Genomic DNA, 26,488 nt, shown 5'->3' on the forward strand with positions numbered 1-26,488 from the left:
TTTCATAGTGGTAGGCATAAATCATAAAGGCGCAAATCAAATGATACAAATCCCCCAAAAAACATTTTAATTCCCGGTTGAAAGTGTCGTGTCTTTAATATCGTTAAATTAAGACTTTTAGTTTTTATCAAAGATTCTCTGTAATTAGTATTACAAGATTAAACTGATTAATCATGTAACTGTAGGTAACTAGGAAGTCGGGGCACCAAGGAAAATATTCAGATTACAAAGTTATAATTTTCCTAATATAACTTTTCAGATATTTACATCTTTCACAACAATATATAAACACAGTCTGCTTAAACTAATAACACACAAACAATTATACGTTTTCATGTCTTTATTGAACACAGTGTAAACATTCACAGTGCGGGGTGGGAAAAGTATGTGAACCCTTTGATCTAATAACTGGTTGACCCTTCTATGGCAGCAATAACCTCAACCAAATGTTTTCTGTAGTTGAGGGTCAGACCTGCACAACAGTCAGGAGGAATTTATTTATGAAGTATTTATAAAAACTGTTTAGGTTCAGCAATATTCTTGGGATGTCTGGTGTGAACTACTCTCTTGAGGTCATGCCACAGCATCTCAATCGGTTTGAGGTCAGGACTCTGACTGGGCCACTCAAGAAGGTGTATGTTCTTCTGTTCAAGTCATTCTGTTGTTGATTTACTTCTGTCTTTTGGGTTGTTGTCCTGTTGCAGTTGGCCGACAGATAGCCTAACATTCAAAATGTCTTTATAAACTTGTGAATAAATGTTTCTGTCAAATGATAGCAATTGTCCAGGCCTGGGGCAGCAAAGCAGCCCCAAACCATGATGCTCCCTCCACCATACTTTACAGTTGGGATGAGGTTTTGATGTTGGTGTGCTGTGCCTTTTTTCTACACACATAGCATTGTGTGTTCCTTCCAAACAACTCAACTGTAGTTTAATCTGTCCACAGAATATTTTGACAGTAGCGCTGTGGAACATCCAGGTGCACTTTTGCAAACTTCAGACGTGCCTCAATGGGTTTTTTTGGACAGCAGTGGCTTCTTCCGTGGTACCCTCCCATGAACACCATTCTTGTTTAGTGTTTTACGTATCGTGGACTCGTCAACAGAGATGTTAGCATGTTCCAGAGATTTTAGTCTTTGGTCTTTAGCTGACACACTAGGATTCTTCTTAACCTCATTGAGCATTCTGCTCTGTGATCTTGCAGTCAACTTTGCAGGACGGCCACTCCTTGGGATAGTAGTAACAGTGCTGAACTTTCTCGATATACAGACAATTTGTCTTACCGTGGACTGATGAACATCAAGGCTTTTAGAGAACATTTTGTAACCCTTTCCAGCTTTATGCAAGTCAACAATTCTTAATCTTAGGTCTTTTGAGATCTCTTTTATTCGAGGCATGGTTCACATCAGACCATGCTTCTTGTGAATAGCTAACTCAAATTTTGTGAGTGTTTTTATAGGGCAAGGCAGCTCTAACCAATATCTCCAATCTTGTCTAATTGATTAAACTCCAGGTTAGCTGACTACTGACTCTAATTAGCTGTTGGAGAAGTCATTAGCCTAGGGGTTCACATATTTTTTCCAACCTACACTGGGAATGTTTAAATTATGTATTCAATATAGACAAGAAAAATACAATAATTTGTGTCTTATTTGTTTAAGCACACTATGTTTGTCTATTGTTGTAATTTAGATGAAGATCAGATCAAATTTGGTTATCAATTTATGCAGAGATCCAGGTAATTCCAAAGGGTTCACATACTTTTTCTTGCCGCTGTATCTAACTACCTAACTATATCTACATCTACGTACCTGTACCTACCTACCTACCTAAATCTACGTACCTACCTACCTACCTAAATCTACGTACCTACCTACCTCTACCTACTTACCTGTACCTACCTATACCTATCTACCTATCTACCTATACCTACCTCTCTACCTACCTATACCTATACCTATACCTACATCTACGTACCTGTACCTACCTATACCTATCTACCTATCTACCTATACCTACCTCTCTACCTACCTATACCTATACCTACATCTACGTACCTGTACCTACCTACCTCTACCTACTTACCTGTACCTACCTATACCTACATCTACGTACCTGTACCTACCTACCTCTACCTACTTACCTGTACCTACCTATACCTACATCTACGTACCTGTACCTACCTACCTAAATCTACGTACCTGTACCTACCTACCTCTACCTACTACCTGTACCTACCTACCTCTACCGACTTACCTGTACCTACATATACCTACATCTACGTACATGTACCTACCTACCTAAATCTATGTACCTACCTACCTCTACCTACTTACCTGTACCTACCTATACCTACATCTACGTACCTGTACCTACCTACCTAAATCTACGTACCTACCTACCTACCTCTACCTACTTACCTGTACCTACATCTACGTACCTGTACCTACCTACCTAAATCTATGTACCTACCTACCTCTACCTACTTACCTGTACCTACCTATACCTATCCACCTATCTACCTATACCTACCTCTCTACCTACCTATACCTATACCTACATCTACGTACCTGTACCTACCTACCTAAATCTCCGTACCTACCTACCTACCTCTACCTACTTACCTGTACCTACCTATACCTACATCTACGTACCTGTACCTACCTACCTACCTCTACCTACTTACCTGTACCTACCTGTACCTACATCTACGTACCTGTACCTACCTACCTACCTCTACCTACTTACCTGTACCTACCTATACCTACATCTACGTACCTGTACCTACCTACCTAAATCTACGTACCTACCTACCTCTACCTACTTACCTGTACCTACCTATACCTACATCTACGTACCTGTACCTACCTACCTAAATCTACGTACCTACCTACCTACCTCTACCTACTTACCTGTACCTACCTACCTCTACCTACTTACCTGTACCTACCTATACCTACATCTACGTACCTGTACCTACCTACCTAAATCTATGTACCTACCTACCTCTACCTACTTACCTGTACCTACCTATACCTACATCTACGTACCTGTACCTACCTACCTAAATCTACGTACCCACCTACCTACCTCTACCTACGTACCTGTACCTACCTACCTAAATCTACGTACCTACCTACCTCTACCTACTTACCTGTACCTACCTATACCTATCTACCTATCTACCTATACCTACCTCTCTACCTACCTATACCTATACCTATACCTACATCTACGTACCTGTACCTACCTACCTAAATCTACGTACCTACCTACCTACCTCTACCTACTTACCTGTACCTACCTATACCTACCTACCTTTCTACCTATACCTACCTACCTACCTCTACCTACTTACCTGTACCTACCTATACCTACCAACCTACCTACCTCTACCTACTTACCTCTACCTACCTATACCTATCTATCTACCTACCTCTCTACCTACCTATACCTACCAACCTACCTCTACCTACTTACCTGTACCTACCTATACCTCCCTATCTAACTATAGCATCCATTGTAGATTATTGATTGATGAGGATGTGTATATGTTATTGTAATTTCATAATTCCAATATTTTTTCTTTCATTGAATTCACTTAGTCTATTTTATGAGAATTTGTAAGATTCTTATTTGCATAAAATAGTCAGAGACCAGTCTTATCAAAAATAGATAATAGTATTTATTCTCGGAGCGCACTGCCATGTAACCACCAACAACAGTTATACAAAATATGACGTCATAGGTTATAAAATATTCTTTCTCCCAACAATTCAAAAGTTAATTCGAGATAAACCTTCTGAACTTATCTAATTTAATTACCCCCTGTTTCATGCTCCACAATCCCTCACTTATGAATTCCTATTGTTAATAAGATATAATAAAACAGAGTATAAGTTTACCTAGTTACAGTCTAAAGTCTATTAGCCTATCAGAAGCTTCTAAAGTCATGACATAATTTTCTGGAATTTTCCAAGCTATTTAAAAGCACAGTCAACTTAGTGTTTGTAAACTTCTGATACACTGTAATTGTGATACAGTGAATGATAAGTGAAATAATCTGTCTGTAAAGAATTGTTGGAAAAATGACTTGTGTCATGCACGAAGTAGATGTCCTAACCGACTTGCCAAAACTATAGTTTGTTAACAAGAAATATGTGGAGTGGTTGAAAAACGAGTTTTAATGACTCCAACCTAAGTGTATGTAAACTTCTGACTTCAACTGTACCTACACCTACCTATGCATACATACCTACCTACCTATCCATACAGACCTACCTCCCCCTACCTACCTACCTATACCTACCTACCTATCTACCTACTTACCTACCTACCTATACCTACCTACCTATACCTACCTACCTATACCTACCTACCTATCTACCTACTTACCTACCTACCTATACCTACCTACCTATACCTACCTACCTACCTACCTACCTACCTACCTACCTATACCTACCTACCTATACCTACCTACCTACCTACCTACCCCTACCTACCTACCTATACCTACCTACCTATCTACCTACTTACCTACCTACCTATACCTACCTACCTATACCTACCTACCTACCTACCTACCTACCTACCTACCTACCTATACCTACCTATGCATACATACCTACCTACCTATACCTACCTACCTACCTACCTACCTACCTACCTACCTATACCTACCTACCTATACCTACCTACCTGTCTACCTGCTTACCTACCTGCCTATACCTACCTGCCTATACCTGCCTGCCTGCCTGCCTACCTGCCTGCCTATACCTGCCTGCCTATACCTACCTACCTGCCTGCCTGCCTGCCCCTACCTGCCTACCTATACCTGCCTGCCTATACCTACCTACCTACCTACCTACCTACCTATACCTACCTACCTATACCTACCTACCTACCTACCTATACCTACCTACCTATACCTACCTATGCATACATACCTACCTACCTACCTATACCTACCTACCTACCTACCTACCTACCTACCTACCTATACCTACCTACCTATACCTACCTATTCATACATACCTACCTACCTACCTATGCATACATACCTACCTACCTACCTACCTACCTATACCTACCTACCTATACCTACCTACCTACCTACCTACCTATACCTACCTACCTATACCTACCTATGCATACATACCTACCTACCTATGCATACAGACCTACCTACCCCTACCTACCTACCTACCTACCTATACCTACCTACCTACCTATACCTACCTACCTATACCTACCTATACCTACCTACCTACCTATACCTACCTACCTACCTATACCTACCTACCTACCTACCTACCTGATAACTGCATCACACACTTCGGTGCTGAAATTGCTTTGCTTGCTTTCTGCTTTCCTGCTCACTTCTGCGAGATTTGTCCTGCAGAAGCTCTGCTCTAACACCCTAAAGCTCAACTATGTCTGTATGGCTAACTGAGAATCCCTGTACCCTCTCTCTCATTGGTGACATGAGGGTAGGGAATGTGTGTTTGACTGTCTTCTGTACACAATATGATGGTGTTGTTGTGGCAGTTCCCCTGCCTCTCTCCGGTGTAAACTCTCTGTCTCTGTCACTGCTGGTGTTTTCTCTGCAGGATCTGCCGTCTACCGTCCAACCCAAGAGTCGACAGGTGAATACCAGCACTCCTTACCTTGTGAAACACACAAGCTGAACTGTAACACACAACCCCTCACAACTCCTCCATTCATTTCCATTCATTCATCTGTGTGTGTGCGTGTGTGTGCGCATATGTGCACAGACACAGTGTGTTTGCGAGTTCACATGCCCCCCCCCCCCACCCCCATTGACTAACTGTCAAGGTCAACCCATATGAGTAGACTCCATTCACTTACAATGTTGTTAATATACTGTGGCTACAGACTGATCTCCAAGCTGTGTTTAGAGCAGGATAGTGTCTGCTAGACTGGGCCATGACCTCTCTCAGAGAAATACTACTGGATATTGGTCTCAATCCAAGACAATTCAGACTCCAAATCTACCCCTGCTGCTTACATATGTCATACCTTGTCTGTCTGTCTGTCTGTCTGTCTGTCTGTCTGTCTGTCTGTCTGTCTGTCTGTCTGTCTGTCTCTGTCTGTCTGTCCATGCTAAAAGAAGCCCGAGCTTCAGGCCTCCAGTGCTGCCCCCCCACTCCAGCTTCTCTCTCTCCCTAGCTCCCCTGCCTGGCCTAGGGACACGGAATGGCTTGTGGCCCCCCTTTACTCACCAATATCCAGACCTTCCCCTTAAGACAGAATACAGATTGCAATTGGGCATCCCTAAATCAGATCACAGTCTGGTGGTCTCTAGCCCTGGTCTTTGACAGCTATAGGGTAGTGCAGGCTTTTGTTCCAGGCCAGCAATAACACCCCTGATTCTACTTGTTAGGGTATCTATTATTATTGTTGATAGCTAGCTGATACAGTCTGCTCACCCTGTGGGCCAACAGGACCAGAGCTGGTTTGGGACAGTCTGCTCACCCTGTGGGCCAACAGGACCAGAGCTTGTTTGGGACAGTCTGCTCACCCTGTGGACCAACAGGACCAGAGCTTGTTTAGGACAGTCTGCTCACCCTGTGGGCCAACAAGACCAGAGCTTTGTTTGGGACAGTCTGCTCACCCTGTGGGCCAACAGGACCAGAGCTGGTTTGGGACAGTCTGCTCACCCTGTGGACCAACAGGACCAGAGCTTGTTTGGGACAGTCTGCTCACCCTGTGGGCCAACAGGACCAGAGCTGGTTTGGGACAGTCTGCTCACCCTGTGGGCCAACAGGACCAGAGCTGGTGACTAACTGTAACTGTGTAACCAAAGAGTATATATCTAGTTAGCTTTGATTAGTAAAATCCTAGATGTAAACTAATGGCACAGGCATTGTTTAAACAGTGGTGCTCCATCACCCTCCGCCTCACCCCTTTCATCATTGTCTTTGTGGACCCCAACAGAAACACCATCACTGACTGTCTGTGTAGACTCAAACGCCCATCTTAAACCCATATACCAGCGCACACCCAACGAGTAACTTGACCTGAGCTTTAATCTAATAAACCTAACCAAACCTCATCCCAGGAGAGTTGCGTACTTCCAGTGTGTAGATGCCACCAGTATAGGTCGCCCACAGTAGCACTGTCTCACTGAGATATGGCTGCAGTTACTTCACTGAACTGCACAGTCGCACATTAAACGGCATTACACGTCAGTCTCTAATCAGATAACTAAGACCCATGCATGGGCAGTATTGGACAGTTTGGAGGGTGTTACTGGCTCCTCAAGCCCTCTATAATCTCACCCATTAGCATGTGACATCATCATCCATTATGATCTCTCAATTTGAAACCCATTAAATTGTTTTGGATTCCTGTTACTGAATGCATTCCACCTCCCTTCCTTGATCAGCAATCACTGACAGTGTTGGATAGGTTAAAGCTCATCCATGTATTTCACCAATCTAGTCTTTTCAGATCTTTTAAAATGAAGGCAGGAACAAGGGAAGGAATACGTGTTGAAAAGAATTCTAAAGGGCCAGTCTCCTCGTTATAAGAAGGAAGGAATGAGTGTTTAAAAGAATTCCAATGGGTCAGTCTCCTCAATATAAGAAGGAAGGAATGCATGTTTAAAAGAATTCCAATGGGTCAGTCTCCTCATTATAAGAAGGAAGGAATGCATGTTTAAAAGAATTCCAATGGGTCAGTCTCCTCGTTATAAGAAGGAACAAGGGAAGGAATCCGTGTTCAATACCATTTAAATTCCATTTCAGAGGATGAATTGAATCCTCTTTGACAGAAACAGGCAATTCATGAAATTAAGTGAATTTCAATTTATCCTCTGAATAAAATGAATTAAAGTGGAATTTACGTCCAACACTGAAAGTGACATCGTCCATGTCAAACCATCACCATAGTAACATTAATGCTTAACGTTCTCTATCTCCCCCGCGCTCCACTCACTGTACTGTGTGTGTAGACACTCTGTAGTGGTTTTACTGCATGATGTGTGTGTGGTGCTTTCACATCCTAGATGGTCGTACCCAGACCTCCAATCAAGGATAAAATGTCCGTCAAGGTAAGATATAGTGTTGCCTCCACAGTGCTACACCATTGAGATAAAACAGCAGACATCCTAGGAATTGTTTTATCTCTATGGCTACACCATAGTTATTCCCTTAGATGACTGTAATAGGAATCTTTTTTTTCTCCTAAACAACATCCCATATAGTAGAATCTTACAGTCTAATATGACTAAAACCACAATGAAAAACCACAGCCTTTTGATTATTGTAACTAGTCAAGTCTTACTGTATTCAGAGTGCATTATCACAAGGTCTCAATACACTTCTCAGAGAAATGTATTAAATATGAACATATGAACAGGTCTTATCAGACACTGCACAAGACTGGTACTCTGGTGCTAAAGATGTGTTGAATCAGTCAGTGATACAGAACATATGTTTTAACAAGTTCAAAGAGAGATTCTAAAGAGACAACTCTGTGTTATCGATCCCTGAGAGATTCTAAAGAGACAACTCTGTGTTAACGATCCCTGAGAGATTCTAAAGAGACAACCCTGTGTTAACGATCCCTGAGAGATTCTAAAGAGACAACCCTGTGTTAACAATCCCTGAGAGATTCTAAAGAGACAACCCTGTGTTAACGATCCCTGAGAGATTCTAAAGAGACAACCCTGTGTTATCGATCCCTGAGAGATTCTAAAGAGACAACTCTGTGTTAACGATCCCTGAGAGATTCTAAAGAGACAACCCTGTGTTAACGATCCCTGAGAGATTCTAAAGAGACAACCCTGTGTTATCGATCCCTGAGGGATTCTAAAGAGACAACCCTGTGTTATCGATCCCTGAGAGATTCTAAAGAGACAACCCTGTGTTAACGATCCCTGAGAGATTCTAAAGAGACAACCCTGTGTTAACGATCCCTGAGAGATTCTAAAGAGACAACTCTGTGTTAACGATCCCTGAGAGATTCTAAAGAGACAACCCTGTGTTATCGATCCCTGAGAGATTCTAAAGAGACAACTCTGTGTTAACAATCCCTGAGAGATTCTAAAGAGACAACCCTGTGTTAACGATCCCTGAGAGATTCTAAAGAGACAACCCTGTGTTATCGATCCCTGAGGGATTCTAAAGAGACAACCCTGTGTTATCGATCCCTGAGAGATTCTAAAGAGACAACTCTGTGTTAACGATCCCTGAGAGATTCTAAAGAGACAACCCTGTGTTAACGATCCCTGAGAGATTCTAAAGAGACAACCCTGTGTTAACGATCCCTGAGAGATTGTAAAGAGACAACCCTGTGTTAACGATCCCTGAGAGATTCTAAAGAGACAACTCTGTGTTAACGATCCCTGAGAGATTCTAAAGAGACAACCCTGTGTTATCAATTCCTGAGAGATTCTAAAGAGACAACTCTGTGTTAACGATCCCTGAGAGATTCTAAAGAGACAACCCTGTGTTAACGATCCCTGAGAGATTCTAAAGAGACAACCCTGTGTTATCGATCCCTGAGAGATTCTAAAGAGACAACCCTGTGTTAACGATCCCTGAGAGATTCTAAAGAGACAACCCTGTGTTATCGATCCCTGAGGGATTCTAAAGAGACAACCCTGTGTTAACGATCCCTGAGAGATTCTAAAGAGACAACCCTGTGTTAACGATCCCTGAGAGATTGTAAAGAGACAACCCTGTGTTAACGATCCCTGAGAGATTCTAAAGAGACAACCCTGTGTTAACGATCCCTGAGAGATTCTAAAGAGACAACCCTGTGTTAACAATCCCTGAGAGATTCTAAAGAGACAACCCTGTGTTAACGATCCCTGAGAGATTCTAAAGAGACAACCCTGTGTTATCGATCCCTGAGAGATTCTAAAGAGACAACTCTGTGTTAACGATCCCTGAGAGATTCTAAAGAGACAACCCTGTGTTAACGATCCCTGAGAGATTCTAAAGAGACAACCCTGTGTTATCGATCCCTGAGGGATTCTAAAGAGACAACCCTGTGTTATCGATCCCTGAGAGATTCTAAAGAGACAACCCTGTGTTAACGATCCCTGAGAGATTCTAAAGAGACAACCCTGTGTTAACGATCCCTGAGAGATTCTAAAGAGACAACTCTGTGTTAACGATCCCTGAGAGATTCTAAAGAGACAACCCTGTGTTATCGATCCCTGAGAGATTCTAAAGAGACAACTCTGTGTTAACAATCCCTGAGAGATTCTAAAGAGACAACCCTGTGTTAACGATCCCTGAGAGATTCTAAAGAGACAACCCTGTGTTATCGATCCCTGAGGGATTCTAAAGAGACAACCCTGTGTTATCGATCCCTGAGAGATTCTAAAGAGACAACTCTGTGTTAACGATCCCTGAGAGATTCTAAAGAGACAACCCTGTGTTAACGATCCCTGAGAGATTCTAAAGAGACAACCCTGTGTTAACGATCCCTGAGAGATTGTAAAGAGACAACCCTGTGTTAACGATCCCTGAGAGATTCTAAAGAGACAACTCTGTGTTAACGATCCCTGAGAGATTCTAAAGAGACAACCCTGTGTTATCAATTCCTGAGAGATTCTAAAGAGACAACTCTGTGTTAACGATCCCTGAGAGATTCTAAAGAGACAACCCTGTGTTAACGATCCCTGAGAGATTCTAAAGAGACAACCCTGTGTTATCGATCCCTGAGAGATTCTAAAGAGACAACCCTGTGTTAACGATCCCTGAGAGATTCTAAAGAGACAACCCTGTGTTAACGATCCCTGAGAGATTCTAAAGAGACAACCCTGTGTTATCGATCCCTGAGAGATTCTAAAGAGACAACCCTGTGTTATCGATCCCTGAGAGATTCTAAAGAGACAACTCTGTGTTAACGATCCCTGAGAGATTCTAAAGAGACAACCCTGTGTTATCGATCCCTGAGAGATTCTAAAGAGACAACTCTGTGTTAACGATCCCTGAGAGATTCTAAAGAGACAACCCTGTGTTAACGATCCCTGAGAGATTCTAAAGAGACAACTCTGTGTTAACGATCCCTGAGAGATTCTAAAGAGACAACCCTGTGTTATCGATCCCTGAGAGATTCTAAAGAGACAACCCTGTGTTATCGATCCCTGAGAGATTCTAAAGAGACAACCCTGTGTTATCGATCCCTGAGAGATTCTAAAGAGACAACTCTGTGTTAACGATCCCTGAGAGATTCTAAAGAGACAACCCTGTGTTATCGATCCCTGAGAGATTCTAAAGAGACAACTCTGTGTTCACGATCCCTGAGAGATTCTAAAGAGACAACTCTGTGTTAACGATCCACGAGAGATTCTAAAGAGACAACCCTGTGTTATCGATCCCTCTAAAGAGACAACTCTGTGTTATCGATCCCTGAGAGATTCTAAAGACACAACCCTGTGTTATCGATCCCTGAGAGATTCTAAAGAGACAACCCTGTGTTAACGATCCACGAGAGATTCTAAAGAGACAACTCTGTGTTAACGATCCCTGAGAGATTCTAAAGAGACAACCCTGTGTTATCGATCCCTGAGAGATTCTAAAGAGACAACTCTGTGTTAACGATCCACGAGAGATTCTAAAGAGACAACCCTGTGTTATCGATCCCTGAGAGATTCTAAAGAGACAACTCTGTGTTATCGATCCCTGAGAGATTCTAAAGACACAACCCTGTGTTATCGATCCCTGAGAGATTCTAAAGAGACAACCCTGTGTTAACGATCCACGAGAGATTCTAAAGAGACAACTCTGTGTTAACGATCCCTGTGCCATTTATATCAGTCAAATCAAATCAAATCATATTTGTTTATGAAGCCCTTTTTACATCAGCAGATGTCACAAAGTGCTTATACGGAAACCCAACCTACAACCCCAAACAGCAAGTAATGCAGATGTAGAAGCATGGTGGCTAGGAAAAACTCCCTAGAAAGGCAGGACCCTAGGAAGAAACCTAGAGAGGAACCAGGCTCTGAGGGGGGGGCAGTCCTCTTCTGTGTACTGCCTCTGAAGAAAGATGTTGATTAGAACCACAACTCGTGTTTTTTCTACCAGGCAGCCACTAGGGCTGTATCACAGTATTTTTTTAAATTGGACGGTATGACGGTATTTGATTAATAAAAGTTATACATTTGCTTTATTAGTGAGTGATCCCAGGGTGCTTTATTAGTGAGTGATCCTAGGGTGCTTTATTAGTGAGTGATACCAGGGTGCTTTATGAATAGTGAGTGATCAAAGGGTGCTTAATGAGTAGTGAGTGATCAAAGGGTGCTTTATGAGTAGTGAGTGATCCCAGGGTGCTTAATGAGTAGTGAGTGATCAAAGGGTGCTTTATGAGTAGTGAATGATCCCAGGGTGCTTTATGAGTAGTGAGTGATCCCAGGGTGCTTTATGAGTAGTGAGTGATCCCAGGGTGGTTTAAGAGTAGTGAGTGATCCCAGGGTGCTTTATGAATAGTGAGTGATCCCAGGGTGCTTTATGAGTAGTGAGTGATACCAGGGTGCTTTATGAATAGTGAGTGATCCCAGGGTGCTTTATGAGTAGTGAGTGATACCAGGGTGCTTTATGAGTAGTGAGTGATCCCAGGGTGCTTTATGAGTAGTGAGTGATCCCAGGGTGGTTTATGAGTAGTGAGTGATCCCAGGGTGCTTTATGAATAGTGAGTGATCCCAGGGTGCTTTATGAGTAGTGAGTGATACTAGGGTGCTTTATGAGTAGTGAGTGATCCCAGGGTGCTTAATGAGTAGTGAGTGATCCCAGGGTGCTTTATGAGTAGTGAGTGATACCAGGGTGCTTTATGAGTAGTGAGTGATCCCAGGGTGCTTTATGAGTAGTGAGTGATCCCAGGGTGCTTTATGAGTATTGAGTGATACCAGGGTGGCAACACATACATTCTCAGTGATTTCAATGAGTCTTTCTCCATTCTGATTGTTTTATACTGTTCAATTCAACTTCAACCAAAACACATTTTTGCACTTTTATCATTTCTGCATTTCCTGCACTCAATTGCAGGGTGGAAAAAGTACTCAATTGGCATACTTGAGTAAACGTATAGATACGTTAATTGAAAATTACTCAAGTAAAAGTGAGTCACCCAGTAAAATATTACTTGAGTAAAAGTCTAACAGTATTTGGTTTTAAATATACTTAAGTATCAAAAGTAGAAGTATAAATCATTTCAAATTCCTTATATTAAGCAAACCAGATGGCACCATTTTCTTGTTTTTTTTGTAATTAACGGATAGCCAGGGGCACACTCCAACACTCAAACATAATTTACAAACAAAGCATTTGTGTTTAGTGAGTCCTAGTAGATGACCAGGGATGTTCTCTTGACAAGGGAATTGGACCGTTTTCCTGTCCTGCTAAGCATTCCTCCCTCTTCAGGTCTCCAACCTGGCAACTGGACAGAGAGGTTCATTTATACCAAATGTAACGAGTACTTTTAGGTGTCAGGGAAAATGTATGGAGTAAAAAGTACAGTATTGTCTTGAGGAATGTAGTGAAGTAAAAGTTGTCAACAATAGTAAAGTAAAGTACAGATACAAAAAAACGACTTAAGTACTACTTGAAAGTATTTTTACTAAAGTAGTACTTGAAAGTATTTTTACTTAAGTACTTCACACCTTTGCTCTATTGAGATCATTTCCACACTGCCACATAGGGCTGCACGATATGCGCAAATAATCTTGGACTTATTTTTAACCAAATATTGCAATTGCGATTTGACTTGCGAATTAGAGCAACACTGTTGGAATCATGGAAATAGAATGACTATTCTAATTTTATAGTTAGAATATAATAGTGGGCACTTTGAATACAGTGTTGTTTGAGATGCCAACAAATTAAATTGCCAGGGAGGAGTAATTGTGCCAGGGTAGGAACTAAAGTGTTGATAAGTGTTTCCTAGTGGACCCTATAAGCTTTGGGAGAAAGAGCGGAGAGAGATGACTCAAGTAGCGAAGTAAACAATAAAAATTGGCATAACACATGGCTCATCACATTTAACAAACCAAACATTCAAATACCGGTATAGAAGGTAAAGTAATAACCCAAACTGGTCCCTGCATCAATACTGGTATATCATAAAATACTGTATACCGCCCATCCCTACTGCCCATAGGGAAAGGTCTCCAACCTGGCAACCCATTGGTCTGTACAGCCAGACCCCACTCCTCCCTCCAGGTCTCCAACCTGGGAACTCATTGGTCTGTACAGCTACAAGCCACTCCTCCCTCACCAGGTCTCCAATCTGGCACCCCATTCTGGCAACCCATTACTTCCAGAAGCCACTCCTCCCTCTCCGGGTCTCCATCCTGGCAACCCATTGGTCTGGATGTCACTCCTCCCTCTCCAGGTCTCCAATCTGGCAACCCATTGTTTTGTACTGCCAGAAGCCACTCCTCCCTCTCCGGGTTTCCAACCTGGCAACCCATTGGTCTGGATGCCACTCCTCCCTCTTCAGGTCTCCAACCTGGCAACCCATTGGTCTGGACGCCACTCCTCCCTCTTCAGGTCTCCAACCTGGCAACTGGACAGAGAGGCTCATTTATACCACACAGCTATTTCTTTGAGTGTCCCCCGTGAGGTAAAACTACCCATAGGGAAAGGTCTTCGATCTGGCAACCAATTGGTCTGTAGTGTTGTGGTGTCTCTCTTGTCGTGATGTGTGTTTTGTCCTATTTTTATTTTATTTAAAACGTTTAATCCCAGCCCCCGTCCCCGTAGAATGCCTTTTGCCTTTTGGTAGACTGTCATTATGAATAAGAATTTGTTCTTAACTGACTTGCCTAGTTAAATAAAGGTTAAATAAAATAAACAGCCACACACCACTCCTTCCTCTCCAGGTCTCCAACCTGGCAACCGGGCATCACAGGAAATTATCTCCTCAACACAACTGCTCTCTCTCTCTGTCTCTCTCTCTCTCTCTCCCGCCCGCCCTACCTCTCTTTCCCTCTACCTCCCTCACTCCCTCTCCCTCCCTCTTTCACTTTCCCTCACTCTCTCCCTCTGTCCCTACCTCATCCGTGACTCATTCAGCTCACTCCATCTTGACCTCTAGCTGACCACTGTCTATGTGTCTCAGATCTACGTGAGGGCCCAGTTTGAGTATGACCCCTCCAGAGATGACCTCATACCCTGCAAGGAGGCTGGGATTCCCTTCCGGGTTGGTGACATCGTCCAGATCATCAGTAAAGATGACCACAACTGGTGGCAGGGCAAGCTGGAGAACACTAAGAACGCCACCGCAGGGCTCATACCCTCACCAGAACTTCAGGAGTGGTGAGGAGACACACACATACACACACACACACACACATAGACCTACACACACATATAGACCTACACACACATACACACACATATACATATACACACACACACACACATACACATACAGACGCACACACATATACATACACCTACACACACATACACACACATATACACATACACACGTGCACACGTGCACACACATATACACACACACACATACACACACGCATTGAGCACCAGACCTCCTGGAGTGGTAAGAAGACACACACACACACATACACGTACACACACACACACACACACACACACACACACACACACACACACATACACACACACACACACACACATACACACACACACACACACACACACACACACACACACACACACACACACACACACACACACACACACACACACACACATTGAACACCAGACCTCTTGGAGTGGTGAGAAGGCACACACACACACATACACATACACACACACACACACACATACACACACACACACGCATTGAACACCAGACCTCCTGGAGTGGTGAGAAGACACACACACAGCGATAGATCCCAGATCTCCATCAAAATCTAAAGAGAATCAGGTGGTGATTTAGTTTAACTCTCATTGTGTGTATTTCCGGCCATGTTTTCAGGCGTGTGGCGTGTATAGCCATGGAGAAGACCAAGCAGGAGCAGCAGGCCAGCTGTACCTGGTTTGGCAAGAAAAAGAAACAGTACAAAGACAAGTACCTGGCCAAGCACAACGCAGGTACACACACACACACAAACACACACACACACACATACTTCCATGTGGTCAATGGCATGCATATACCATACAGTACAGTAAACAGTCATGCAGTCAGAATGTCCCTCAGCTGTTACTTCATGGAATGTGAGGGTCTCACGTGTGAAAAGGTGGCATGGGGGTATGAGGGAAATGGAGAGGGAGGTGTGGTCAAGGAACAAAGGAGAGGTGGTGAGGGAATGTGGGACCAGGGAGGACAGGGAGAGCAGGGAATTCCCTGGCTCCAGTGACACAGTCATGCCAGAAATAGCAGGGAGACCTGGTGCTGGGGCGTAAGGGCAAGCTCAGATATGAGGGTGTGTGTGAGTGAGCAGTTATCAAATGGGTGTGTGTGTGTGTGTGTGTGTGTGTGTGTGTGTGTGTGTGTGTGTGTGTGTGTGTGTGTGTGTGTGTGTGTGTGTGTGTGTGTGTGTGTGTGTGTGTGTGTGTGTGTGTGTGTGTGTGTGTGTCTATGATCTCTGGTGTCTATGATCTCTGGTGTCGGTGGTCTCTGGTCTCTGATGTCTGTGATCTCTGGTGTCTGTGGTGTCTGTGGTCTTTGGTGTTGGTGGTATCTGGTGTGATCACTGTGATCTCTGGAGACCAGGCCAGGGTCAATGTGCAGGACAAACTGACACTGCCATGTGCGTCTATGGAGCAGCTCAAATGACAACAGTAACCAGTAACAGCAGAGCATCACTGACCAGAGATCAGCAGTCAGCCTCTCCACCAGTCCTGTTCACTGAGAAGCCTGGAGAGGAGAGAGGGTATTATATAGATTTTGTTGTTGGGAGAATTCATTTTTTTTGTCAGTTATTTGTGTAAAGATGTTTGCACATGTCAGCCTACATCTGTACTGAGCTGTTCCCAAGGGATTATGGGAGTTGAGCTGGGTATCGGGCACAGCTGGGTGTATGAGGAGCAGGTTGGCATTTAAAGAGATGACTCATGTACTGGAAGCAGCTCTGCAGAGTGTTCACTAGTTAGCATAGCCACAAAGTCATAAAATCTGATTTTAAACCTAACCCTAAAGTTAACCATGCTGCTCGCCCTAATGCCAAACCCTGACCTTAAATTAAGACCAAAAAGCAGATGTTTGGTTCATGTCTTTTTACGATGTAGACATTTTCGAAACCGCTCAGTTCTGCCTCCAGGGCAAGACTGATGACATTAAATGTCAACGTGCGTATGAGGAGGGGGAGCAGGGACAAGGAGGGGGACAGGGACAGGGAGGGGGAGCAGAGACAGGGAGGGGGATAGGGACAGGGAGGGGGATAGGGATAGGGAGGGGGATAGGGACAGGGAGGGGGATAGGGACAGGGAGGGGGAGCAGGGACAAGGAGGGGGAGCAGAGACAGGGAGGGGGAAGGGGGGGGGAGCAGGGACAGGGAGGGGGATAGGGACAGGGAGGGGGATAGGGACAGGGAGGGGATAGGGATAGGGATAGGGATAGGGATAGGGATAGGGATAGGGACAGGGACAGGGAAGGGGACAGGGACAGGGAGGGGGACAGGGACAGGGAGAGGGAGCAGAGACAGGGAGGGGGATAGGGATAGGGAGGGGGAGCAGGAACAGGGAGGGGGATAGGGACAGGGAGGGGGATAGGGATAGGGTCAGGGAGGGGGATCGAGACAGGGAGGGGAGCAGGGACAGGGACAGGGAGGGGACAGGGACAGGGAGGGGATAGGGACAAGGACGGGGATAGGGGCAGGGAGGGGACAGGGACAGGGAGGGTGTGAGAGGGATAGTGACAGGGAGGGGACAGGGACAGGGAGGGGATAGGGGAAGGGAAGTGGGCCTGGAGGTTGCAGATTAGGGGAGACTCGTCAATATGCTCAAGTAGTAGAGGAGAGAATGAGAGGTGATGTGGGGGATAGCTGGCAGCATGTGAGAGAATGAAAGGTGATGTAGGGGATAGCTGGCAGCATGTGAGAGAATGAGAGGTGATGTAGGGGATAGCTGGCAGCATGTGAGAGAATGAGAGGTGATGTAGGGGATAGCTGGCAGCATGTGAGAGAATGAGAGGTGATGTAGGGGATAGCTGGCAGCATGTGAGAGAATGAGAGGTGATGTAGGGGATAGCTGGCAGCATGTGAGAGAATGAGAGGTGATTTAGGGGATAGCTGGCAGCATGTGAGAGAATGAAAGGTGATGTAGGGGATAGCTGGCAGCATGTGAGAGAATGAGAGGTGATGTAGGGGATAGCTGGCAGCATGTGAGAGAATGAGAGGTGATGTAGGGGATAGCTGGCAGCATGTGAGAGAATGAGAGGTGATGTAGGGGATAGCTGGCAGCATGTGAGAGAATGAAAGGTGATGTGGGGGATAGCTGGCAGCATGTGAGAGAATGAGGCCTATGATTAGATCCCATAACTCTATAAAGATGAATCATGCCTACTTTCCCTCCTCAAGAGGCCAGAGTGTGACGCTCTGGGTGGAAGTTGCCCTTTAGACACATACAGTATCTAAGGTCAGGTCAGTATACCCTGCCCAAATCCTGATCTTAAAATACAAAAACTGGCCTTAGATCAGTGTCTGGGAGCAACTTCATCCTACCCCGTTTGGTTAGTAATATAAAGCAATGCATCAGAGCTTTGCTGCTTCAAAGTTATATTGTTGTATTGCTGTATCTATGGTAACTTCTATATTGTTGTGTAACTGAACCCCTGTCCATCTCTCACGCTGTCCCCCTCCAAACGGCCTCTCTGCATGTAAGTAACAACAAGTGACAGTAGCTGGCTAGCTAACGCCTCTTTTGTCTCTCTCTCTCTCTCTCTCTCTCTCTCTCTTTTCTCTCTTTCTCTCTTTCTCTCTCTCTGTGTCTCTCTCTCTATGTCTCTGTATCTATGTCTCTGTCTCTGTCTGTCTCATTCTGCCTCTCATCAATGTTTTTATTTGCGTTATTATGAACCTTTCAGTTGACCAGCTTTCACTCCTAACTAGTGCTGAGCGATTTACTGAAATTGTGTGACGTCGGTTCAATTATTTGAATTGCATTTTGTTAGTTTTTTTTCTGTAAGCTCAGTCAACACATTGCACAGTTTCTCTAGAGATAAATCAGATTCAGCCTGAACTGTGCACTGTAGTAGGGAGTTGTAGTTTCCAACAGGCCAATATTCAATATAGTTTAGCGCATAAAATGTGATCATTAAATACAATGACCATAATTCATTGCACATCTATGTGATCGATGTAAATGCATGTCTTACATTATTTACTTTCTAGAACTACATAGTGATAGTTCTACAAAGTAGTGATTTTGTCAAACAGCATAGACAGCAGATCTAAAGAGATGAGATGATGACGTGGAATGAAATAATGAAGTCATCAAATAAATAAAAATCAAATAAAACAAATGTAATATACACAACCACTGAAATACTGAGTTAAAGTAATGTGAATAAATGATGGTTAATAAATCATAGACAGTAATGGACAGTCACTACCATCATGGGACTTGTATTAATTGTTTACTGTGTTGTTACAGCATCCAACCCAAAAAAATCGAAACCGAAATTGAAAACCGGGATTATTTTTGAACAATCAAACCGAAAACAAACTGACCTCAAAAAAGCACTAATTGCTCAGCACTACTCCCAACTTTTCCGTTTTGTTCCTGTTGCACCTGCTCAGAGCAACAGAGATCCAGCACAAAACAGAAAGAACGTAGCTTTGCAGTTTGTGTGTGTATTTGCATGTGTGTGTTTTTTGGTTTTCCTCCTCACCCATATATTTAGTTGATTTTGGTGTTGTGTGTTTCAGATGTAGTTAGTTGAATTTTAACATTATACATATATCCCTCAGGGAAAGATTCCCCATTTGATATCCCTGAGCGTCATTCTCAGAATGTGACAGGTTGCACATAAGGTTAAAGGTCGGCACAAGTTCAAGGACACATGCCAGCCAATGAGAGAACAGAGCAGAGCAGAGAGAGAGAGAGAGAGAGAGAGAGCTTCTATTCCAGACAGAGTACTGTACATGGCGTACTGAGTGTTGTATTTCCCCTGTCAGACACAGCTGTTAGGTTCAGTAGAGGTGTAATGTATGCTGGGTAAGAACATATGCTCTTTGCTGTATGCTGTACAGACACCCAGGAGTGTCGCGTCCTGTGTTCTCTCATTCAACTCTTCTTCTATCCATCCATCGTTTTATATATCAATAAATACAAACGTAACACACATACATTGTGGTATCACTTTTTAAACGTAGATGTTCCACAGGTGCACAATATAGGCTTGTATGTGACTTGTATGCATGGAGGCCTGGAGACGCTAATCTGGTTTATGCTAATTAAGGGTCAATTATCGTGAGACCGGCAGTGTCTTAAATGACAATAACCGGGTGACAGAATGTCATGGTCGTCACAGAGGTCACATCAGACCAGAAGGAAAACACAACATACTCCATCTTTGTCCCGTCGTGTGTAAACAGTCTTACACAAATCTCTCTTCTTCATCTCATTGGATTAGGGCTTTAGACTGGGTTATAATAAATCACTCCTCTGATTTAGCTATTTGATTTAATGATGTCACGTTGAAAGGACATACAGGGCATTGTACTTATACGATTCCAAGGGAGAAGATCAAGCTCTATCTCTCCTTGTAACATCATAGATCATTCCCTAATTGTGAATTATCTCCCAACTGTCACTAATTGTCAATAACTGTCACTCATTGTCAATAACTGTCACTAATTGTCACAGACAAAATGTCTACCTCTTCATCTCATGGCTAGCCTGGGTGCGTGTCTGTTTTTGTTTTAGCCACCTTGTCCTTCTCAGTCCCAGACGTCGATATAGTGTTGTTGAATGTTGAAACACTCAAGTCCCCAGGCTATGTTCATTGTCTCCATGCCCAACTAACTGTCACAGGCATTCTCTCACCTTAATGTTGGGGTCCTGTGTTGTCCCCATGTAAGATGCACTTCTCTGGGTGTCGGTCTTTACCTCTCTTTCATAGTGTCTCACTATCCCTCTCTCTTTCCTTGCCTCCCTTTCTCCAGTATTCGACCAATTAGATCTTGTCACGTATGAAGAGGTAGTGAAACTGCCTGCGTTCAAGAGGAAAACACTAGTCTTGTTAGGTAAGTAGAAATATATAATCTGGCATTATAAAGGATAATGCTGTATTGGCTAAGGGTGGTGTTGTCAGTTCTGACTGAGGGCTCTCTCTTCTACAGGGGCCCATGGAGTGGGCAGAAGACACATCAAGAACACACTAATCACAAAACACCCAGACAGATTTGCCTACCCAATCCCACGTAAGACACACACACACACACACACACACACACACACACACACACACACACAGATTCACATACCCCATTTCACAGACAATAAGTCAAATCAAATCTAAATTGATTTGTTACATGCGCCGAATACAACAAGTTTAGACCTTAACAGTGAAGTTCTTACTTACAAGCCCTTTACCAATAGTGCAGTTCAAGAAGAGTTAAGAAAATATTTACCAAATAAACAAAAGTTACAAATACTATAAAAGTAACACAACAAAATAACAATAATGAGGCTATATACAGGGGGTACTGGTACCAAGTCAGTGTGTGGAGGTACAGGTTAGTTGAGGTAATGTGTACATGTAATTAGGGGTGTAGGGACTATGCATAGCTAGTAAACAGCGAGTAGCAGCAGTGTACAAAACAAATGGAGGGGGGCGTGTCAATGTAAATAGTCTGGTGGCCATTTGATTAGTTGTTCAGCAGTCTTATGGTTTTGGGGTAGAAGCTGTTAAGGAGCCTTTTGGTCCTAGACTTGGTACTCTGGTACCGCTTGCCGTGCTGTAGCAGAGAAAACAGTCTATGACTTTGGCGACTGGAGTCTCTGACAATTTTATGGACTTTCCACTGACATTATATTATATAGGTCCTGGATGGCAGGAAGCTTGGCCCCAGTGATGTACTGGGCTGTACGCACTACCTTCTGTAGCACCTTACGGTCAGCTGCCGAGCAGGTGCCATACCAGGTGGTGATGCAACCGGTCAGAATGCTCTCGATGGTGCAGCTGTAAAATCTTTTGAGGATCTGGGGACCCATGCCAAATCTTTTCAGTCTCCTGAGGGGAAAAGGTTTTGTCGTTCCCTCTTCACGACTGTCTTGGTGTGCTTGGATGATGATAGTCTGTTGGTGATGTGGACACCAAGGAACTTGAAACTCTCGATCTGCTCCACTACAGCCCTGTCGATGTTAATGGGGGCCTGTTCAACCTGCCTTTTCCTGCAGTCCACGATCAGCTCCTTTGTCTTGCTCACATTGAGGGAGAGGTTGTTGTCCTGGCACCACACTGCCAGTTCTCTGCCCTCCTCCATATAGGCTGTTTCATCGTTGTCGGTGATCAGGCCTACCACTGTTGTGTCGTCAGCAAACTTAATGATGGTGTTGGAGCCGTGTTTGGCCACGCAGTCGTGGGTGAACAGGGAGTACAGGACGGGACTAAATACACACCCCTGAGAGGCCCCAGTGTTGAGGATCAGTGTTGCAGATGTGTTGCTACCTACCCTCACCACCTGGGGGCAGCTCGTTAGGAAGTCCAGGATCCAGTTGCAGAGGGAGGTATTTAGTCCCAGGGTCCTTATCTTAGTGATGAGCTTCGTGGGCACTATGGTGTTGAACGCTGACCTGTAATCAATGAACAGCATTCTCACATAGGTGTTCCTTTTGTCCAGGTGTGAAAGGGCGGTGTGGAGTGCGATTGAGATTGCGTCACCTGTGGATCTGTTGGGGCGGTATGCGAATTGGAGTGGGTCTAGGGTATCCGGGAGGATGTTGTTGATATGAGCCATGACCAGCCTTTCATGCTTTGAGTACACGTCCTGGTAATCCGTCTGGCCCGCGGCTTTGTGGATGTTGACCTGTTTAAAGGTCTTTCTCACATCGGCTACCGAGACCGTTATCACACAGTCATCCAGAACAGCTGGTGCTCTCGTGCATGCTTCAGTGTTGCTTGCCTCAAAGCGAGCATAAAAGGTATTTAGCTCGTCTGGTAGGCTCGCGTCACTGGGCAGCTCGCGTCTTCCCTTTGTAGTCCGTAATAGTTTTCAAGCCCTGACACATCCGATTAGCATCAGACCTGGTGTAGTAGGATTCAATCTTAATCCCGTGTTGGTGATTTGCTTGTTTGATGGTTCTTTTGGGGGCATAGCAGGATTTCTTCAAAGTGTCCGGGATAAGTGTTCCGCTCCTTGAAAGCGGTTGCTCTAGTCTTTAGCTCAATGCGGATGTTGCCTGACAACGTCGTTGATGCTTTTATTGATGAAGCCGATGACTGAGGTGGTATACTCTTCAATGCCATTGAATGAATACCCAGAACATAGTCCAGTCTGTGCTAGAAAAACAGTCCTGTAGCGTAGCATCCGCGTCATCTGACCACTTCCGTATTGAATGAGTCACTGGTACTTCCTGCTTTAGTTTTTGCTTGTAAGCAGGAATCAGGAGGATAGAATTGTGGTCAGATTTGCCAAATGGAGGGCGGGGGAGAGCTTTGTATGCATCTCTGTGTGTGGAGTAAAGGTGGTCTAAGTTTGCCTGCATTAAAGTCCCCGGCCACTAGGAGTGCCGCTTCTGGATGAGCATTTTCTTGTTTGCTTATGGCCTTATAGAGTTGTTTGAGTGCGGTATTAGTGCCAGCATAAGTCTGTGGTGGTAAATAGACGGCTACGAATAATACAGATGATAACTCTCTTGGTAGATAGTGTGGTCTACAGCTTATCATAAGGTACTCTACCTCAGGTGAACAATACCTAGAGATTTCTTTAATATTAGGCATCGCGCACCAGCTGTTATTGACAAAAAGACACACACACCCACCCCTCGTCTTACCAGACGTAGCTTCTTCTCTGTTCTGCCAGTGCATGGAAAGTCCCGCCATCTCTATATTATCCATCTCCGCGTTGTTCAGCCACGAATCGGTGAAACATATGATTTACCATTTTTAACAAAATAGCACAGTTGGTTAGGAGCATGTAAAACATCATCCTCTCCGGTGCCATCTTAACATAAACATACTACACACTGACTCATTCACTCACTCACTTTGACCATCCAATGTGGTTATCGTTCTTACTTAACCCCCTCCTCCTCTCTTTCATTTCACCCTTACACCCTCCCTCCCCCAGATACAACCAGACTTCCTAAGAAGGACGAGGAAAACGGGAAGAACTACTACTTTGTGTCACATGACCAGATGATGCAGGACATCAGTAACAATGACTACCTGGAGTACGGTAGTCACGAGGACGCCATGTACGGCACGCGGCTAGAGACCCTCCGCCAAATCCACGAGAAGGGACTCATCTCCATACTGGACGTAGAGCCACAGGTGTGTGTGTGTGTGTGTGTGTGTGTGTGTGTGTGTGTGTGTGTGTGTGTGTGTGTGTGTGTGTGTGTGTGTGTGTGTGTGTGTGTGTGTGTGTGTGTTTGTGTGTGTGCGTGAACCATAGAGATAGTTAGAGGACACAACCTTGTATCTGTTTCACTATGGCATCTGTGAGAGAATGGGCAGCGCAATTGAGGTCATCTCCATTTTGAAGTAGTCTATTTTCTTCTTCTACTACTTCTATGAGTTGGTTAACAAACCGAAAGGGTGCATACTGCCACCTAGAGTGTGTTGTTTGAACAGGTGTAAATCCAAGGTTGGCAATTGACTGCCACCTTCAGTTATGCGATGTTGTCTCACCAGTGTAATTCATTGGCTGATCCTTCCTGATGACCTGGATGGATTATGTGATCCTTCCTTAACCCATAGGAAGTCCCACCTAGTTGACTACTTCAAAATGGTGAAAGTCCTCAATGGCACTGGCCATACTAAATGGGCTTCTGGGCACTGGAGTCCTCTATCTCTACAGTGTGAACAAAACATTCTACATAATCTGGGTGTTTTGTCATGTGTGCTTGTGTAAGCCGAGGGTCTTCTCAGGCAGGTCTTCTCACATACAAACAGCCCAGCTGACCTGTAACCAATTCTCCATTAGGCCCTGAAGGTCCTGCGGACAGCGGAGTTCGCTCCTTACGTTGTTTTCATTGCTGCACCAACCATTACCCCTGGCATCAATGAGGTAACACACTCACACTCACACACACACACACACACACACACACACACACACACACACACACACACACACACACACACACACACACACACACACACACACACACACACACACACACACACACACACACACACACACACACACACACACACACACACACACTGCAGCTATAACCTTGGAACACTGCAGCTATAGAGCCACACAGTGGAGGTGTCATAATACCTATAAAACCTTGCGCTCAAACAGGGAAATGGTTCCAATCATTTTTCCACCATTCATTTTTCCCATAGGGAATTTTAGAAACACTTAATATAAGGGCTGTGTTTCGTGTAGATTTACTCTGGTGTGACGTTTTGATAACCATGTCAATCTCTCTCAGACAAGGTGACTTTTTTATACATATTCGGCTCTATTTACTCTCAGATTCGAAAAAGTTAATTAGCAACAAAGTAGACACCATGCAAAACTGTAAATCCCTGCAAGCTCCTGCATGTCATCTCTAGCTGACACCTTTGCTAACAGGTATTGTGTCCATTTAAAACTTGCACAATGTCACAACAGGGTAAGCCTACACTAAACACGGCCCTTTATTTTAAGTGTTTATAAAATCCCCTATGGGAAAAATTAAAGGTGGAAAAACAACTGGAACCACTGGAACCATTTCCCTGTTTGACCTCTAGGTTTTCTGGGTATCATGACTCTCTTGGCACTCTTCTTTTTTTCTGCACTCCGACATTTTCTTTTTCTTCTCTCATCGCTTTCTTCACTGGTTTATTTTGCATGCAGTCTTTGTGAGCTTCTATTTTTCCGTTTCTCTTGCGTTCGGTTGACTGGCTCTTAGCTCCCCAGGTGGTGCAGGAGGCTGCCAGTAAGTATGAGTAGAGAAAATGCTGGCCATAGTCAGTAGTGGTCTATTGTGTGGTAGTATTACCTCAGTAAACCAGCTCAATTCTCTCCTCCAGTCTACCGGCCTACCGAAGCACTGTCCTGAATCCCTACTCATCCACTCTACACACTCACTTTTTCTCTGTCAGTTTAATTTAAAACTGCTTTATTGGCATCACATCTCTGTCTGTGTCTTATTATGTCTCTCTCTCTCGTTCTCTCGCTCCTCCCCCCTCTTTTTCTCTCTCTGTAGGACGAATCATTGCAGCATCTTCAGAAGGAGTCAGAAATTCTCCAGAAGACCTATGCCCATTACTTTGACCAGACCATAATCAACAACGAGATAGATGAGACCATCAGACACCTAGAGGAGGCTATAGACCTGGTCTGTACCAACGCACAGTGGATCCCTGTGTCCTGGGTCTACTGAGGAAAACACAAACCTCTCCTCTCCTCC

General features: G+C 44.1%; 1 protein-coding gene across 14 annotated transcripts in view; it reads left to right on the top strand.

Annotated features, from left to right (window-relative positions):
• LOC135518984 (peripheral plasma membrane protein CASK-like) overlaps window positions 1-26,488 on the top strand; it is a 239,730-nt gene extending 213,242 nt beyond the window's left edge. For 5 of the 14 annotated variants that reach the window (XM_064943983.1, XM_064943991.1, XM_064943985.1 and 2 more), the window contains 9 exons: window positions 5,612-5,647; window positions 8,032-8,076; window positions 15,102-15,298; window positions 15,948-16,063; window positions 21,082-21,162; window positions 21,259-21,339; window positions 24,211-24,413; window positions 25,066-25,149; window positions 26,285-26,488. In XM_064943983.1, coding sequence (XP_064800055.1) covers window positions 5,612-5,647; window positions 8,032-8,076; window positions 15,102-15,298; window positions 15,948-16,063; window positions 21,082-21,162; window positions 21,259-21,339; window positions 24,211-24,413; window positions 25,066-25,149; window positions 26,285-26,461 — 1,020 coding nt within the window. In that variant the 3' untranslated portion in view covers window positions 26,462-26,488. The remainder of the gene's footprint in view (window positions 1-5,611; window positions 5,648-8,031; window positions 8,077-15,101; window positions 15,299-15,947; window positions 16,064-21,081; window positions 21,163-21,258; window positions 21,340-24,210; window positions 24,414-25,065; window positions 25,150-26,284) is intronic. The other 9 variants (XM_064943987.1, XM_064943992.1, XM_064943988.1 and 6 more) reach the window with 3 other exon arrangements.

The sequence above is a fragment of the Oncorhynchus masou genome, chromosome 29 (genome assembly GCF_036934945.1).
Source record: "Oncorhynchus masou masou isolate Uvic2021 chromosome 29, UVic_Omas_1.1, whole genome shotgun sequence".
NCBI classification, from domain to species: Eukaryota; Metazoa; Chordata; class Actinopteri; order Salmoniformes; family Salmonidae; genus Oncorhynchus; species Oncorhynchus masou.